Raw genomic sequence first — 19163 nt, 5'->3', positions numbered from 1 at the left:
AACGGACGGACGCACGGACGGACGCACACACGCACGCACGCACGGACATGACCAAACCTATAAGTCCCCCCGGACGGTGTCCGTGGGGACTAATAATCTATATGACTTTGCCAACAGTGGTCCACACACCATCTGAAAGGATAACAGCCGTGACTTAAAGCCCTGATAGATGCGAATTACATGCATTATTTTATGATTTTATTTTCAACCAACGTTGGTTCGTGTAAATGTGCTGACTGAAGGACATGTATAGACGTATCACTGCTGCCTGATTTGGACCACGACTACATATTTTAACAAGTTAAATAATAAACGGGTGCTGCACCCGTAAAATGGCGCCCCCATAGAAAAGTACAAAAATGCAGTATTTCGTGCACATACACATTGTAATCATCCAAGAAACAAGCATGATGCCATTTACTAGAATGCACCCACACGATGGCCAACAGTATGTTGTCGTAATCTTATTTTTTCTGTCACATGATTGGTTTTTGAAAATGGTGGGAAATCTAAAATGATAGTAACACTTATGACAGTGTTATACACCTTTTTCAGTCTTTAATGGGTCTTATTCAAAGAAACCTCTTGGAAAACTTAAGATATTTTGAGATCGGTTTATTATACATTTGCAGCTATTGGGCTGTAAGATATATTCTCATTTGATTTTTTTTTATTATCTGCCAAAAGTATGTTGAAACACAAAATATTAGTCGTTTAAACACAGTGCATTGTCTACACTAAGTTTTGAGAAATAAATTCTGGTCCTGACTAAAATTCAGCTGTCAATCACATGTACACCAGAAAATATATATAATTGCAGTGTTTATGAGTTGAAAACTAGGCATTTTTACAGCTAGGACATTGGCAGCAGAAAAAGAATCTGACTGAATGGATAACAGTAATGTTAACTACCATCAGAGTTACTATAAATAGACCTACATGCTTGTGGGTGATGAACTATTTATGTAATCAAATGAGCATACCCATATTTTTCTTCTTCCTACTGACAGGATCTAAATATTACAAAAGAGCGCTTCAGATTCTCTGACCTTTAACCTATTTTATCCTACTGTTGTTGAACTTCCTTTGTAATGACACTTTACACTGATGCTATTTTTAGCATATTAAGAGATAAGTAAATTTCACAAGGTTTATGAATTTCCAATTAAGAGATATATATATATAATAAGGTTAGAAACTACTGTACAATATTGCCTGCCATATCATATACAATTTGTTTTCCCTTTTTGCTTGCACATGGCTCTAAATGTTTTCAGTATTTTGTGATTCCAAGACCAGGTTGCACACTGGATTTTTTATGAAAATTGAGTTACAATGTGTATCTGTGTAAGAGATTATCATCACTAAGGAAACTGTCCAGTATACTTTCTTGCTTCAGCATAAAATGCCAGACAAGTGCCAATCAAATACATAAGATAAGACATGGTTCAAGATGGTAATTTGGATCATAAGATAATTTCAGCAAGTTATTATGCTTCTTTTTGTGTGAAAATTACAGTGATATATATAGGGTTAATATGCTGTCTTCACAAAGTTGCATGAACACGTGTCATCTGCTTATGCGTGGAGTGAATGCCACAGTTGAGTCTCATGTGTGAATCCTGTTATAACTCTTGCTTTAAGTTCACAAAAACAGTCAAATAACTCTACTACATTACTTTTACAAAAATAGCTTTACTCACAGGCATGTACCAAGTCTGCCACGAGACTTACTGTAGGAATGTTTGATTTATGCACAAGTTATAGTGGTTTCAAACACTTTTCTAGGGCTATTTCCACCTCTGCCAAAGCTGCTCCTTGCAGCTTCCCCCTTGTCTTGGTTACCGAAAAAAGACAAATTTTATTGGTGGCCTCTCCCCGACAAAACACAGCAAGATACATTTATTGTTAACTAAGGACATGCAGCACTTTACTACAAGTCCTCGGTAACTTCTGGATACTGGCTTTAAGCATGGGGCAAGAAATCCATTTCTAGCTCAATGTAAAGTGAAAACCCAAGACTATCAGTTTTTGGGAGCGAAATGCCTGGTTTGCCACAGTTTGCCACACTTGCAACATAAGCTCACCTCGGAGATAACATGCAGTAAAATTTGAACTTATTTTTGTATCACACTTTCATTGCCACAAATATGATGTAAATCCGATATTTACAAGCAAGCAATAAAATATTATTATTATTATTATTATTATTATTATTATTATTATGTAGTAGTTGTTTGAGTGCGAGAGACAGTAGGTGTATGATGGGGCATTTAAGCAGTGAAAAGAGAAAGTTGGAAATCCCATTTATATTCAATTGTGATGCTCACACATCGGCTGTCAGCTTGACCACAGCGTCATTCTCTATCTAGAGTATAGTTTTAAGCATGTCTCCTGACCCTTGTAACTCAAGGGCACCTTCCCAGTTCACTTGGGTTCAAAGGTTAGAGCCAACACTCAACTCCGTCAGTCAAAGTTAGTGTCTGTACCATCATGGTGTAAGAGGACCTTTAGACACCAGCAGTAATAGGATTAAGACGTCAGATAACAAAGGAACTTTGGCTAATTACCACACATTGTGATTGCAGACTCTCTCTTTGAACTTCATGATCTACCTCAAAGGATTTCACATGAGAAGGCTATAGTAATGACTACTAGCTCATAATACTTCACACCTAATATAGGTCGATAATAGATGATTGTCTAACAGCCTTGCTTGAGATGACATTAAGAAACTAAAACTGTTGCAAAATTCAACGTTAGGAAAACACAGACCTTAGCTTTTCCAAACTGGCAATGTATTTTGTATCTATGATATTAACACACATGCAAAATCATAGAAGCTGCACTGGTATGTATACCACAGATCAGAAACACATATAAATTTACTAATAACAGATATGGGAATTAAAATACTACACTTTCTGACATGTTTTTTTTTTTTCAGAGGGACCATGGTCAGATAAACACCGAAATTTTGGTCCCATTTTAGACTATGTCACTGAAAAACCAATCCTGAATGGCAACACCTCTACCAATACCAATCAGCAGTAATGGAAGCTTGGTAAATGAGGTTAATTTTGATTGTTAAATTTTAGTCTAGTGCAGCTCAATGAACTCAGTGATGAAGAGCTTGTACAAGCAGTGACAGTAACAGAAAAACAGCAACTCGTTTACAATTTATTGTTCAGCATTTTTCAAATAAAATTCAGGTTTGATGATTTTAAATAGCTGCATTGGGTTACCTTATTGTATGAAATCAACTGTGCATGCACACCTACAGCTCGTACTGACATGTTCTTGTAGAGTTTGTGGTATGGCCCCTGAACCTGCATAACTATTACCCCTCATTCCAACTTTGCATCCCAAATAACAATATTATCCACATGTATTTAACCTTATCATACTATGGTGAGATTATAATCGCTGTGCTCAGGTATTTGGTTATACCCTTATTTACTGTTTATAACCTCTAATTGGTGCATCTGCCATAAGGTTCTGGTTCTACAGGGCAATGTTGGAGTACAATGTGACATCACAACATACATGCAAATTACAAGGTTCTATGCAGAGCTGTAGGAAATTGTAAAATGGTTCTAACAAATGAAGGCTGCTGAATTCTGACATTTGTACATGTATGTATTTTTGTGCTAAATTTTGAATGCAATAACAAGCATCTGAATATGATAACAAGCCTTTGAATACTATAAAAACTTAAATAAGGAAAAGTATAATGCCCTCAGCTGGCATTTGTGCTTTGATTATGAGGTCTGCATGAGACACTTGAACTAAGGATCTCACATTCTTTGTGAATCAGAAAAAAATATCTTCTGCACAGTGTATTCATCATCCTCTGTAAGAGTGCTAAAAACAAAATATTATGACATTTCAAGATAATTAAGTGCTTAGATGAAGAAGCAAGTAACTTTAAACTTACTGGAAGATGGCCAAGTAGTGTGGTAATGCTATCTGAAGCGTATAACATGTGTCCTTGTTGGGAAATCACTAGCATGAATCCATCCAGGGCTTCTAGCATCAGTGTACTGAACTCATCATCAGACAAGAAAGATGGCTTCCAACCCTCTGCTATTCCACTCTTTGAAGATCGTACTGTTATCTCTGTGAAGGGCAGATGTACAAGAAGAATGTATTTGTTTGGTGACCATGTTTGATTTTTTTTCATTCAAATCATTCTGAAGCTATTACACTGCAGGTAACATACACTCAAAACTCATATAAAATTCAAGGACTTTTTCCAGGAATTTTCAATCAATTTTTGAGGTTATACCTAGAAAATACCATTTCAAGGTATCATTTATATAAGGCCAAAAAAAATGAATTGTGCTGTTCTGATGGTTTTCAAAAATAGCATAGGTTGGTTGGCAGGGATTTTTTTCCCCAAATATTTTTATTTTTAAGTATGCATTTTTCAGGGGTTCAGGGCGATCAAACACTGGCCACATTTCCAGAAAAAGGTATCATACATATAAAAGGAATAAAAACATAAAAGACATTCTCGTTCGAGCAAAAACCAAATGCAAGGTATTAAATGAATGTGTGATTTTATGGGTCTTTTCTTTCTTTTTTTACTTCTGTGTTTACGTAGCTTTAAAAGGTTTAGGGTTGGCAGGTAAAAAAAAGGGTAGGTCAGGTTATCAGAACAGCACAATTTTTTTTTCTTGGCCTACTATATTGGTAACACACAGCAGACTTGTCGATTTTTCCGTGATTTTCCATGTTTTGATTTTGTTATAGAGAACTTTTCAAGGTCTTTCCCTAGGGCTTCAAATCCAAGGACTCTCGAGAAGACTTTAATAGCATGACTTATTTTTGCACAATACTAGCATTTTCTGCCAGTAATTCAAAGTCAATTTCAGAAGTGGTTCAAATGGACGAAAATGTATATCCTTCCTTCTAACCATTCTCTGACTCAAAACTCAAACTAACAAATACATCAAGCAGATCATTGAAACAAATGAATACCATTATGTTGTCTGAGGAATGAAATTGTTGCTTTGAGAACAGAGGATTTGTCCATCTTTCTTGACTTTGTGGACACCATGGCGCACAGTTCACTGATAAGAATATTGAACTGGTCCCGCCGTTTCTTCTCACTGGCATTTCTTGATTTTCTGTTGGAACAAAAAAAAAATTATTAAATTAAGTCACACTGAACAATCAATGTATTGATGCTAATATGGTGAATATAGGCCTCTGGTTGTATGAAGGTGACAAACGGTTTTAAATGAAAGATATTTTTTGTGTCATATGTGATAACTACTGCATATTGTGCATGCATACGCATACGCAAGCGCTCACACACACACACACACACACACACACACACACACTCACTCTTGCACTGACACCCTAGAGTACTTGACAAAGCAGCCAGGTGCAAAAAATAAAGCACTGGGAATTTATTTCAACAAGATAATCAGAATCTTTACAAACAGTCACTGAGTTCCATGGTTTTCAAATTTTGATAGCATTCCTATTACACATTTAGCATTCAAATGTTCAAAATACTTCAAATATCAAACATTATAGATTCAAGATTCATTCTCTAATCTAATCCTCTATTTCAATAATTAGATTCATAACAATGACCATTGTCTGAGTATGCTCACCGACTGATAATGTGTTATTATCTATTGAGAATGTTCACCGGCCAAAAAACTTTGTGCAGTATCTACTGTATTCAGTGAGAATTTTAAAGCCCCCGCTCAATTATCAGATTTATCTAATATAAATATTATTTACTTGATAAAATATTCAATGGAAAACAAAAGAATGACAAACTGTTAATGGGCTGTTGACACATTCACTAATGCGAGAACCTGGGATTGAGAAGGGCGCCTTTAACTAAAATATCTTGTCTGTTTTTAAAGCTCATCAGATCATCTACTACCTTGTGTTATATAAAAGTGTAAGAGGTAACCTTCTATTAAATTGTCATCAAGAAGTTTAATTCTCTCACTATACAGTTTGGCACAACCCTGTCATTTTCTGTGGGAAGAGTAGAACTCAACACAGGTGGATGGAAGTGAAAAGATAATTTTTTTTACAAAAGATTAATCTTCTGTCTATACCAAAGTTGAATGTCTATTAGTGGTATGACATCTCCAAAAATATTAGATTTCCAAAGTTATAAACCAAGTATTCATTGTGTATGTAATTCTGAAATTTCAAAAGCAAATATCTACATTCAGACTATCTGTACACATTCAACAGATGAAATCAAAACACATTTTGAGCAGATATATGATTTGCAATTTAACAAATAATAGAATGCTTTCAGCAATACATACATGTACTCGTCTGATCATTGTAGATCGTATTCCCCTGATAGAAGAAAGATAAAGTCGTACCATTGTACATATAGCATAAACTTCTGTTGAAGTCATGTTGCTAATAAGTACGTATGCCTAGGATATTACATATTACTATGGTCACTACTACTTCAAATCGGACATTCATTCCAAGTGGCCCGGCGGAAATACTATGAAAGGAAAGGTATCGTAGAAAACAGTCTGTTGACATATTGCTTTATGCAATGTATATTAGACAATCTTTGTTTGCCGTCCTTGGATTTTTTAAAAAACATACCAGCCAGCTGGGCAAAAAGTAAACATAGACAAAAACCACAAGTGTATTGACATAAGCTCATCTTTTATTTGGTTCCTTTCGGAAAAATAATATTTTCATTGGTAATAGTGTTAACATTGTGTTTGTTTTCGTAATTTTCTATGAGCACCTACCAGCATGCAGACAGCAAACAAAGAATTTTATTTAAAGCACCTTAGCTAATATTATGTACAGCCAATTTCAACATAAATTTCAAGTTCCAAAATGTGCCAAAAAGTTGCTTCAAATTCTGTCTGCAAGGAGCAGAAGTCTGAAAAACAAAATACATAAAATATGGTGCATGCTCTGTACAATGTATAAGGCATATGTCTGCTTACATAATTGCGTTATTGCGTAATTTCTTGTATTGACTCTGCATACAGAAAACAGACAGTTATGCCAACACTGTAACTATGCAGTGCACTAACATTGGAAAGCAAATATTTGGTTTGTAAACATCTGGATGTTGCCTTGATACTCCTACAAACAAATGATGTTTACATATTCAGTGACACCTTCATTGTAGCCAGTGGTTTTGTGGTTCTGCAAAGCCTAGACACTGTCCAGTCCCACCCTCTTGATTTTTGTACTGACAGTAGTGAAGGGTTGCAGTGCTTGTCATCAAGGTGTACAATTATCAGTTATTGTTGCTGGTATTTTAATCCACTTACAACAATGTCTTTCTAGTTTGTCTTTCTCCATGGCAATTTCATATTCTAGGTGACAGTTGTGCTTGACTTGAAGCAAATACATATATCAAAGGTGGTTTCTTGTAACTCATTTTCATAGCATTATTAAATAAATGGTTAGGGCTAAGTATGAGATGTTTATACTATTAGATAACTGGTGCTTCTGCGTCTCCAAAAAGTACACCACGAAGGCTTGGTCTCACAACAAGAATAGGAAATTCTTTGACAATAAGAATAGGAAATTCTTTGTAGTAATTATAAACTTGTCTTTAAAGGCGTAAGGGAATTTAATTGAGTGAAATGGCATATAACAGATGGAGCAGAGGGGGGTGTTTGATCCTCACCCCTTCCGTAAAGATCATAATTTGTGTAGGAGATGTAGTTAAAAGTTGTTTTAATTGAAATTCACAAGTGTCAGAAAATTTACACAATTATAATAAATGGTCTAACCTTTTCATCACTGCTATTACAGAAGCAGAGACAACAAAGTTGCATTGGCATTGGCACCAACTGTGATTTAATGGAATGACGTTATCCCCCATGAAATCTATCACAGGTACCAATGCGGGATATTCATGGTATGTAACAAACTGACATCTGGATAGATGATTTTGGAAGTACCTTGCTTGCCCAAGCAAACAGTGCTGACAAACAATATTCTTGCAAAATATTCATAGAGCCAGCCTCTGATATTATCAACAAAACATCAGAAACTACTTCAATCTGTCTGTCAGGTAGGTAATGTACATTTTTACCAGCCTGGCCAAATATTCACCAGTTCAGGCAGGTGGGCAGGCAGTTATTTCGCAAAGCTGTACATCGTAACATTACACTGGTTGGTCAAAACATTATGGGTTGTACTTCACTAATATTACATGTAATGATACCAAACTGTAGCAAAGTCTTTTTCAAAATTAATCACTACCATGGCATCACTTTAGAGTCTTTCTTTTCTTTCTGAAACTTTACCATTACTGCTCACGGTTCAGATTTCAAAAGCATTAGGCCTTCAGAGCCAAAAAATTGCCAGATTCTACACAAATAGTAGCACATCTGTAAACATGCACCAAATAATTGAATGATACAGTGTAATGTTTCAAAATGTAGTTGTAGATGCTTGTGTTAAGTAATGCTCAGATTCTTTCTTCAAGTGAGTGTCGACTGTGATTAAATTGTTGAAATGATGCAGTTTTCATCCTTTCGGATAACAATTATGTCTGACTTCTACAACAATGTGTAACACATTAGCAGTAAAAGGCCAAAAAAAAAAATATGTGCTGTTCCGATAACCCGACCTACCCCAATTTCAACCCCCCGACCCTAAACTTTTTAGAGCCTCGTAAACCCGGAAGTAAAAATAACGATATGAAAAAACGTGAAACGCATGAAATCACACGAGAACTATGACAAATCGCGTGAATCACGCGAGAACTAATACGTCATTCTTATAGTAGGGCCAGACGCTCATATGAAAACTTGCGACATGACACTGACAGTTGTTGCACACTGAACGGTTTCCGGTTTTCAAACTGCTATATCTCAAAAAGTATTAGGTCTAAATCAATAAAATTTTCGATAAAAAAATTCCAATTCAACTGCTCGTCCTACCATGGGATATTTTTTGAAAATAAAGAAAAAAAATTGTGTCATTTTAGCGCTCAAAATCAAACATTATTTTTCGCCATACAGCGTGCCGTACTGCGGCACGCACATTTCTCAGGCCACTACTTCCTATGTTAGAATGGAATGGCTCGTTACAGTATGTTGTTCAGTGCCTAAACGGCGTTTTGTAGGTAGGTTGTCGCTAAAATGCAGGGACAATTTTCAGTGATCGAGTTAGTATACCAAACAGCAACTGTTATATTCAATTTGTGGAAAGTTTGAAGCATTTTCATGGCCGTTTTCTGATGTAATCTTTCATTTACATTCTTGTTGTCATTTCCGAACCGCGCCATGCACAGCGCGGCCACATGCAGGCCAAGTGAAAGCCCGGAAGTGTTTTGTGATAGTGAATCGAGCAAAATTTTGGTCAATTTTACTTTTTATAGTCATTCTATCATTAAAATATAAACCCGTACACCAAAAACTGTGTGGTTAAGGTCAGTTCTGAGTAGTTTCAAAGTCTGTGCGTTCGGAATTTACCGTGAATTTGCCGTACGTACGTACTTCGTTGAACTGCCAACGCTACAATCAGCTGTTTTCAAACGTTAACCCTCAGCCTGGTAGTTTTGCGAACATTAAACTGTGTTCATTTTTCATCTGTTGATGTTACACAAAATTTACAAAATGATATTTGACAACAGAAATGAATACTCTTTCAATGATGTATGGGAATAAAGTCAGCATGCGATGTAAACAACCTTATTTTTAAACAGCATTAACGTAAACTGGGGAAAATGACAGACAGGGTAGTGCAGGAATCGGGAATTGATAAACAAGACAAGTTGAAAGACGGGCAAATGAAGAGAGAATGAAAAATCTAAGGAAAGGAAAGGAAAAAATCATAACCCTGACTCTAGATTTCAATGCTAAAGGAAAATTGAGTACAACAAGATGACAGCTTTTTAGGGGGGGGGGGGGGGGGAGTAATATTCTTGTGTAAAAAAGGACAGCTCCAGGGGGGTTATTCTGTACTGTGAGTTGATCAGTTGAACAATGACATTTTATTCATATTCCTATGTTTTTTGTTTTTTTTAATATCAGAATTTCTCAAATGTAACATTTAAGAAATTTTACAGATCTAAAATATATTTATTCTTTTTTATTATTACTCAAGTTTAACTGTCCAGAATTTGGTACAGCTAGCGTAAAAACTCTGAGAGTTACAGCTGTTTGAAAATGGGGAAAAGTGGCTATTTTTACTGACATTCCGTCCAACATTTTTTGGCTCTCCTTGATTGTCAGTGTATCTCAAATACAAACTTCAAGTAATTTTACAAATCTAAAATGCATGTATTCTTTTGCATTATCTCTCAATATTAAAGTGTTCAAAATTTGACAGAGCTAGCTTAAAAACTCTGAAAGTTAAAGTAGTTTGAAAATGGCGAAAAATAGCTTTTGACTGGTAGTATACACAGTGCCGTCCAATTTTCAACTCTGTCTCACAAAATTTTGGCATTTTCATGTCTCTGTGTAAAGAAAACAAAAGCTCCTTATACCGTACTCAATAATACGTAATAATATGCACAAAAAGTATTTTAAAGCAGATTAGTTAGAGAATCAATATTATTATACAACTATATTTTTCATAGGGATACCCACAAAATGACCTTAGCCATATGTTGAAATTTTTTGACCATTTGTCAAAAAAAATGAGCATATTTTAATTTTTTTAAATCATAACCCTGGAAGTAGACAAGATAGAACATCATTCAAACAGTTTTTAAATCCTGAGACAAGATCTTCAAGAAAACATACAATTCAAGTTTAACCAAGAACAAAAAAGGGCCTGGTATCCCTACTTATAGCAGGCCTCGTCTCAAACAAAATGGTGACTCGTGATGGACTTAACGTGTACTCAGTTTTGTTTCGCAAAGCGATCATGGCGAAGAAAGGTCGATTTTGTCTTCTGTTAAACAGAACCAAACTTCGAAGAAATTTTGGAGGAACACCATCCAGGTTTTTCTGAATGTAAAATGTACTCTATTCGAGTTGAATGTGCCAGTGATGCTGCTGGGCCGTGGTTGGAAGTATAGCAGACAAATATACAGGTTGACGAGGCTACAAACAACTTCAACGTAAAGTATGTGTGTTTTTCTTGCGAGTGACTGCAAAAAGCTGAGGATTTACCTGTGGATAAACAGTTCACTTTCCTGTCAAAGAATCGTAATTCAGCCATATAAATTTCCGTGACAGTCTAATAAACCACACACTTCAATTCTACTGATGAATATTTTTTTAATATATCGGTATTTAATTTGAGTGTTCATGAGGAAATTGTTCACTGGTAGTGTGTTTGAACGCGTACAAAAATGCACATTGAGAAATAAAAAAAAAAATGAAAAAAAAAAAATTTCCCTACCTACCTACCCTATTTTTGAAAACCATGTGATCGGAACAGCACATATTTTTTTTTTTGGCCAAATCAAAACACCAATCGTAGGCGTCTGATAAGATTGACACCAGCAGAGGTTTTACGTGACCATGACAACAGTGAACATGTCTCCAGACATCTTTTTTTAGGTTGAGTGGGACACAATGACCATGAAGTTATCCTTCTTGTAAAGCCGCAAAGCCTTTGCACTTCAGAAATGTGTCGAGTAGCTCTTGACAAGTGCCGCGGAATGACCAGTCCGGGTTATGTCCATAGAGAGGATATTACGATTGACCAATCAGCGAACCTGCCGCCGCTAACGTCATGAATAATTAACCATGCAAACCTTGGCTCGTACATTGCAACGAGTTTGGAACTTTTCGGCTTGATTTCGCCCTTTATTTTTAGCACTGGGTAGTTTTTAGATGTAGACGTTACGCACAATGTTCAGTGCGGCCGAGATGGTGACCGACACAAGTGGTTAGTACATTGAAAATCACTTATTTGGATGAATTTCCTGGCCGGGTACGGCTCCTAGAAATCAGCATTTGACCCTTGTAAATCTACAGTAAGTTATTTGTCGCCAAATATCGCCTACTTTTGGTCAAATTTCAACTTAACCTTGCCATCTGCAGTATGGAGAATGTTTCAAGCTTTGCAAAGATGGGTCAACTGTTTTAGTCGGTCATCGGAGCACGATGGAGCACGATTTTTTCGATCACCATGCATTTCCCGGTACGATCGACCCTTCGCTCAGAAAAACGCGCGCCGGATCAATCGCCGAGAAGTTAACCAAAAGCTGGAAAAGAGAACGAAAAACGTCCAATAACTCTTTGTGGAATATGGTCAAGGGTTAAGAAACTCAGAAAACTATTCTTGAAGAAATCTTACAATTTTTAACACCGTAGAACGTCGCCTATCGACTGGAGCGAAGATACTTCCGGGTAGCCAACAGTCTCACTCGATCAGTGGATCTGTCAGGTCATATCGCGATCTGAACGAAGTGAACCAACGTAACCTTTGACCCTTGTTACATATACAGTACGTGATTGGTTCTTGCCTTAATTTCATTACATATACGGTACGCCATTGGCTCTACCCTACTATCCTCTATATGGACATAACCCGGACTGATGACAATTTAGAGTTCTGCAAGCAGCTGTGAAACTTTTTTCCAATTGGAACAATTTACAATGCATTTTTGTTGCCATATTCATGTACTCCTGGTCCTATAGACTGAACAAAATATCGCAATTATACGGTGTCGCTCAAATTTGATCAGAATTGGTACATACCAAAGATCAACAATAAGTGTTGTTTCTATCTGTTCAGTGCAGGAAAATTCTACGTTGATGTTATAACAATGATTTCTCCTCAGTATAACGAGAAAAACAACAAGAAATATTTAAACCAGAAAAACAAGAATGACATAGACAAAAGTAAATATGGTCTGAAACTTTTAGGTACTGGAGGTCAACTTAGCAACATGCATAGCAGAAACAGCTAGTCCCTCTTAGTTTGAGCATAGACAGTCTCCCCCCCCTCTCTACTGTCTATGGTTTGAGCAGGTCTGTTAATATGTCACAGTTCATAAACAATGACAGGAAAAGACTAATTAGCTGTTTCAGTTACTGCCACTACTCCCACACATAATAGGTACTCTGCATACAAATAGGTTAAAGGTCAAAAATCTCTTACTCAGATGTGAGGGCTGTTTCAGTTACTGCCACCACTCCTGTACATTTGCAGGATTTCCCCCTTTTCTTTCCTCATTTGCATATTTTTGACACTGACATGTTCATTTGAACAACGTCACATCTCAACCCCTGCATCTACCTGTACACCAAATACTGAGATGGTAGCTTTGGCAGTATGGGAGCCTTTGCATGTGACAGACATACATCCGCACACACATACCCACATACAAATGTACATACAGACATACAGACGCCATCACTCACCATATAAGCTCTATTTGGTTATAAATACCAAATATGAGCTAACAAGGATAGTGGCCATTTGAATTCCAATAGGGGTAAATATTCAATAATTTGTTTTTCTGTTAGCAAATTTGGATTTGGTAAGGGAATTGGTTTACCGTTTCTTTATGTCTTTATGGAACAAGTCATTGCTGATGACACAGTCCCCGCTCGCACCTCTAATTGTGATGCACATGCATACTACCGGATTTTTCTGAGAGTACGCCCACTCGAAAAACCGCCCATGGGCGGTTATTTGGGGGGTGGGCCGTTATTAAAAATTTTAAATTTCATCTCAACCTTTGTCTACGGCATTTCAACTTGACTCCCCTTGAAAAAAATTACCTACGCAAAGGTCAAAAAGTTTTATATAGCGTACAAAATAAAATAAGTTACACTTCTAAGATAATTACTTCGGCGATATGTCCGTATCCCCTATTTATGCTACTAAAATGCAGGTGGAATGATCCAGAAGAACGCAAAGTCAATGTTAGAGTTTGCCACACAATGCCGACAATGATTGACAGATGAAGCAGGAGCCAGGAATTTTCCATTCTGCATGATGGAGATCATGAAATAAATAAAATGACTATCATAAAAAATAACTCTGTTTCATTATTTTTTGTTTAATGTACATCATTACTTTTCCGGTTTTTTTCGCTTTGATACAAAAATCTGATGATTTTCTTCGCGTAAATTTGTTGCATTCACAAACGTAACAGTAGTAGTAATCCCTAGTAGAAATGGTATGATCCACAATTGTTTACGATTATTGACCTCTTTGCGTGCAACATATGTGAAACACTGTATCTATTTTCACAAGTTCCACTACTTTGATTAACTTGTCACACTTACAAACTAGGTCAACCTCAGAACACGTGCACACGTCAAAATCTGATCGATGATTTTCTTCGCTTAAATTTGAGTGCGTTCGACAAACCATGGAGGCATATATAAAAAACATAGGGCCAAAGTCCCTGAAGCTACTATAGACATGGATACAAAATTAAGTATTTCCTTACTGTATGAAATTATCTCACTAAGGTCATCCTACGGACAAGTAAACTAAATATTAAAGCTGTCTGACCAGCGGTTTTGAAAGAACAAGCAACTCAACAGTTGACAGAGCTCTGTTATGTAGAGAATAACCTTTTGTGACACATGTATTGATGAAGAAGGTGGATATCTTTGATTAACATTGTGAGTTCTGTTTAATAAGTTGAGACTGTACATACTCAGAGAAAGCACACTGAAGAGACAAAGGTTTGAAACTTAAGAAGTTCAAGGTCATCAAAAGCATTATAAGGAATCATATTACACTTTCATTGCACTGTTTACACAGATTGCATAATTGCTATAAATAGCACATGAGGAATCTTTATACAGCCCAGCTTTACCATAAAAACCCTATCACTTTGACCACTCTTTTAATTGACCACTCTATTTTTTCCTCAAAAAGTAATTTTATTTTATCCTTACCAAGTCAACCATAAATGGAAATTAGAACTTTGTCTATCTCTATCACTATCTCTATTGACTATTTTGAGCAATTTCTTTTAGATAACATACAGGGCACAATAAATGACAGTTCAGAATATGTCAAAGTTGGGATTCAGGAAAGTTGCCTTTACATGTTTTAATCCTCCAAGATGGTAGCATTTCACTATGAACTGTCAAAAAAAGTTGAACTTTCTGATAATTCTACACTAAAATTATTTTGGCTTTGATGATTTCCTAATTAATTCAATTATTTAAAATCATATTAATTATTTTTTCGGGGTGAATTGATAGGGTTTATACAGTACAAGAATTACATACAATGTAAGTCAAATTTTGACCAAAAATGACAAAAAAATTCCTTAAAAATACACATTTGCATATTTCATCACAATTTGAACAAGTCTAAGTTGGGTTACCCCTAGGGACCTGTATACCAAATAACAAAGCTGTCTGACCAGCGGTTATGAAGAAGAAGATTTTTTACCAAAAACACCTTTTTGGCATTAATTTGCCTATTTTCAACAATATCAAAAAATTAAAAAAAATAGTTTCTCAAAATCATATTTTTCATCTACACAACAAATATCAAATCAGTAAGTACTGCGGTTCTCAAGATATTTGAGTGGACGGACGCCTCACAAACGGACATACATACATACATACATACATACATACATACATACATACATACATACATACAGACTGACGACGGACGCCGGACGGATACCCATCCCAATAGCTTCTATAGACTATAGTCTATAGTAGCTAAAAAATGTCTATATAGAAATTTAAAAAGTTTTTCCTTTTTTGTTATTGGCAAGTAAAATCTAGCGTAAAACTGTTGGTCGAGGATCCCTGCAGTACGTCACTACAGTGACGTAGTAGGCGGTGACCTCTCAACTTCTGAACACGAACCAAGAGATTACGGCCAGCATCCGCGCGCCACGAATAATCATAGATCCTAGGACTGAACTTTCCCCCACCCCCCAAGTAAAAATTTGGTTTCAGTTTTGTGAGACTAGGAATGTCCATAAGACGAACGATGGTCATTGATATCACACAAAGAATCTCTCAGTTTGTTTTAGAAGTTGAGAGGTCACCGCTACGTCACTGTAGTGACGTACTGCAGGGATCCTCGACCAACAGTTTTACGCTAGCAAAATGGCGGTCTCCGTGTAGTCATGTCGGGCAAACTTAGAAAAAAGGCGATATTTCAGTGAATTTTGAGCGGACTTCTGGTCTGGTTAGTCCCTAATAACCAAGCTGTCGATGAGTGTTGGCAATTTGTAATTTGGATGGAAAATATTTCGAAATATCGTCGAGCAAACTTCCGCAAAGGATGGACGCTAGTCTATGGAATATCCCATAGCTGTGGTGGCGGGGTTAAAATCGTAAAAGTCAAAACCAGCCCGTAAAAGGCATGAATCCCGTCTGAAAACACCACAGCTATGGACCCACAGCTAAATGGGACCTTGTGTTGTCACGGTTGTGCGTTGATTATCCATGCGTTATTTTTACCTGACTCGTAATTATTTTTCCATGTGTGATTTTATTTTCCAAAGAGATGTGTATAATTATTATTGCAATTTGTGTTGATATACAAATAAAAGAAATCTTGATCGTATCTTGGGTTCAGTTTAGTTTTATGCGTGCGTGAATGAGTGCATGAGTGTCAGTTTATGTTATTGTATGATGCATCAGAAAATTGCAACATTGTGTCCTTTTTGTTGAAGATGGATCTGTTAGAATTTGTCGCGCGCAATGACAAAAAATAAAACAAAACTCTCGAGAAAAAAATGAGTGGATGTTTTGCAGCGTTCTACAGTCATTTATTTTTGGTTTGTGATCAACAGTGATAAAATAACTCCTTTATTTTTTAGTTAATTGGCGGTAAATTTTTACCGAATTACGGCCCTGGGCCGTTATTTAGCTACAGGTGTGAAGCAGACAATGTAGCCATTTTCTGTTTAACGGCCTGGGCGTACTCTCAGAAAAATCCGGTACAATACAATGACTGTGTGCCAAGTTTGAATGAAATCTGTTCACGGATAGTTGAGTTATGGTTCAAAAACATGAAAAAATCGCAACAAAGTGGCTGCCCGGCAACCATATTGGATCGTATCGCAAAATAAATTGATGTGCATATATATGCCATAGTACTTTATCTGTGTACCAACACTGAACGAAATCAGTTCAGGGATAGTTGAGTTATGGTTCAAAAACATGAAAAAATCGCAATAAAATGGCCGCCAGGCGACCATATTGGATCGACTTGCAAAATAAATTGACGTGCATATATATGCCATAGTACTTTATCTGTGTACCAATATTGAACGAAATCGGTTTAGGGATAGTTGAGTTATGGCTCAAAAATATGAAAAAACTCACAACAAAATGGCCACGAGGCAGCCATATTGGATTTTATCGCGAAATACATTGACATACATATGTATGCCACAGTACTTTATCCTTGCACACAGTTTGAAAAAATTGGCTCAGGGATAACAGAGAAACGGCTGCTGACGGACGGAAGGACGGACAGGACCCAATCTATAAGTCCCTGCCAAACTGCGTCCACAGGGACTAAAAATTGAGGAAAAGTTGAAATCTTTCGATTTCCAGGCGTGAACAACGTTGACAGTAGTACCCACCTTTTGTAGTCATCTTTGTCATCATCTTCACTGGCACTTTGTGACTGACTACTTGTATACGTATTATTACTGAAAGAAAAAAAACAATTCCAAAACGGTTAACAAAAAAGTGAGCGCCCATAACTATGGAAACATTTAAAACTTCCTGCCAACATACAACATGTGTGTCACCATTTATTGAGCGGTAAACATGCACAGACTCCTACAGCAAGTGGGTTATACTGATGTCCATGTGTCAATTCTGCATGATGTTAAGACTTTCCTGTAACACCACTGCCATCCAAGCACTGCTTTGTGGCAATCCTGGCTACAGCTTCAATATTTCATTTCATTGATCACGATTGAACTGTGATAGTGTTGCTATCATACCTTTGAAGATACAAGCAAAGGCATTTTTATTTACAGCAATGCGTAAAATACAACAGTGTTTGAAAGTGGGCTGCCACAAATTGTGTCATGGGTACTTGTGTAGTACTTGGTTACTTTTACCACTGTAAATACAAAAGTCTGTCCGTGTGCTACATACTGAGGGCAGAATCATGAACCATTCGGTAGACAGTAGAGGGGGAAAGACCCCTTCTACTGTCCATGCATGAACCCAATATGGACTTATGTACAATCCATGTATTACATGACAAACCTGTGAAAATGAAGATGGCATTATGTGTCAGCCAAGGGATTGTATCTGTTGAGACAGGTATTGATTACCTCTTGTTTGCAAATGCATTTCTACAGTAATCAGAACCTTCCATATTCTTTGAAATTGATAAGAAAGAGATTATGCATATGGGAGACACCCATTATGCTCCTGTGCTTGGTTGCAATACTTGAGGTAAAAGTTGATAATATAACCGCAAATCTGGTTCAAAATGGGAGGATTTGATCAACATCAAGCTACAAATGAAGATGACTTGGAGCTGTGATGTGCAGAATTCTTTTGTGTTTGAAATAGGAAAGAAACCACTGGTCTGACTGCCTGTGCAACAGTTGACATGACACGTCCTGGGGCCATCTACACAAATAATAACTTCCCCATGAGCTCCAAAGCTACTTATCAATTGTGAATTACAATTTGTTCATAGTCGGGCTATTTTGTGAGGAAGTTTGTGGAAAATGTTACAAATGTATCAAAAGTTTCACCTGTTCTGGAACAAAAAAAACCCAAATCATTTGTAAGACTGGGAATAAACCCTATGTAAACCCTATGTTTGGTACAAACAAACAAGGCATAGCAAAGGAAACTTTCGCTCCTTGTTTGTTTGTTTGTTTGTTTATTACGTATGATTATTTCCATAAACAATAAAGAACAAATAAAGAATTGTTATTTGCATTCATGTTTGCCAATAAAAAATAGTGTTGTTTGTTTGTGTGTTTGCTTGTTTGTTTACAAGCATAGTCAATATATGATACTTTACATGTAAGAAGTTTCTAATACTATTCCCACATACGAAATAAACCATACCCTGCCTTTGCCATGAGTGATAATATTACTGGGAATAATACTTGGGGTTGCATCTTCCTATGTGAAGAACTGAGTGACAACATTAGATAAAATTTTATCAAGTGTTTGAAACACCATCATGATATTCTATCGAATTCCAAGAAGGATGAATTGGTTTTTCCAGGCAATAAAGTGTTATTCTCAAAAATCACACAACTGTGTGAAGAACAAAGACATACACCC

The 19163-nt window shown here is 36.5% G+C and overlaps 1 protein-coding gene across 1 annotated transcript in view; it reads right to left on the bottom strand.

The window, feature by feature from the left end:
* The window catches only part of LOC139132209 (circadian locomoter output cycles protein kaput-like), a 48303-nt gene extending 30072 nt beyond the window's left edge, over positions 1-18231 (bottom strand). Inside the window, exons 1-4 of the mRNA XM_070698598.1 lie at positions 18188-18231; positions 17480-17548; positions 4984-5132; positions 3938-4119 (exon numbers count right to left, since the gene is read on the bottom strand). Of these exons, the coding sequence (XP_070554699.1) occupies positions 3938-4119; positions 4984-5132; positions 17480-17548; positions 18188-18231 (444 nt within the window). The remainder of the gene's footprint in view (positions 1-3937; positions 4120-4983; positions 5133-17479; positions 17549-18187) is intronic.
* Between the last annotated feature and the right edge of the window lie 932 nt (positions 18232-19163).

Source organism: Ptychodera flava, chromosome 4 (genome assembly GCF_041260155.1).
Source record: "Ptychodera flava strain L36383 chromosome 4, AS_Pfla_20210202, whole genome shotgun sequence".
In the NCBI taxonomy this organism is placed as follows: domain Eukaryota; kingdom Metazoa; phylum Hemichordata; class Enteropneusta; family Ptychoderidae; genus Ptychodera; species Ptychodera flava.
Note: the sequence above shows the minus strand (reverse complement) of the source record. Positions and strands in the feature narration are given on the sequence as shown.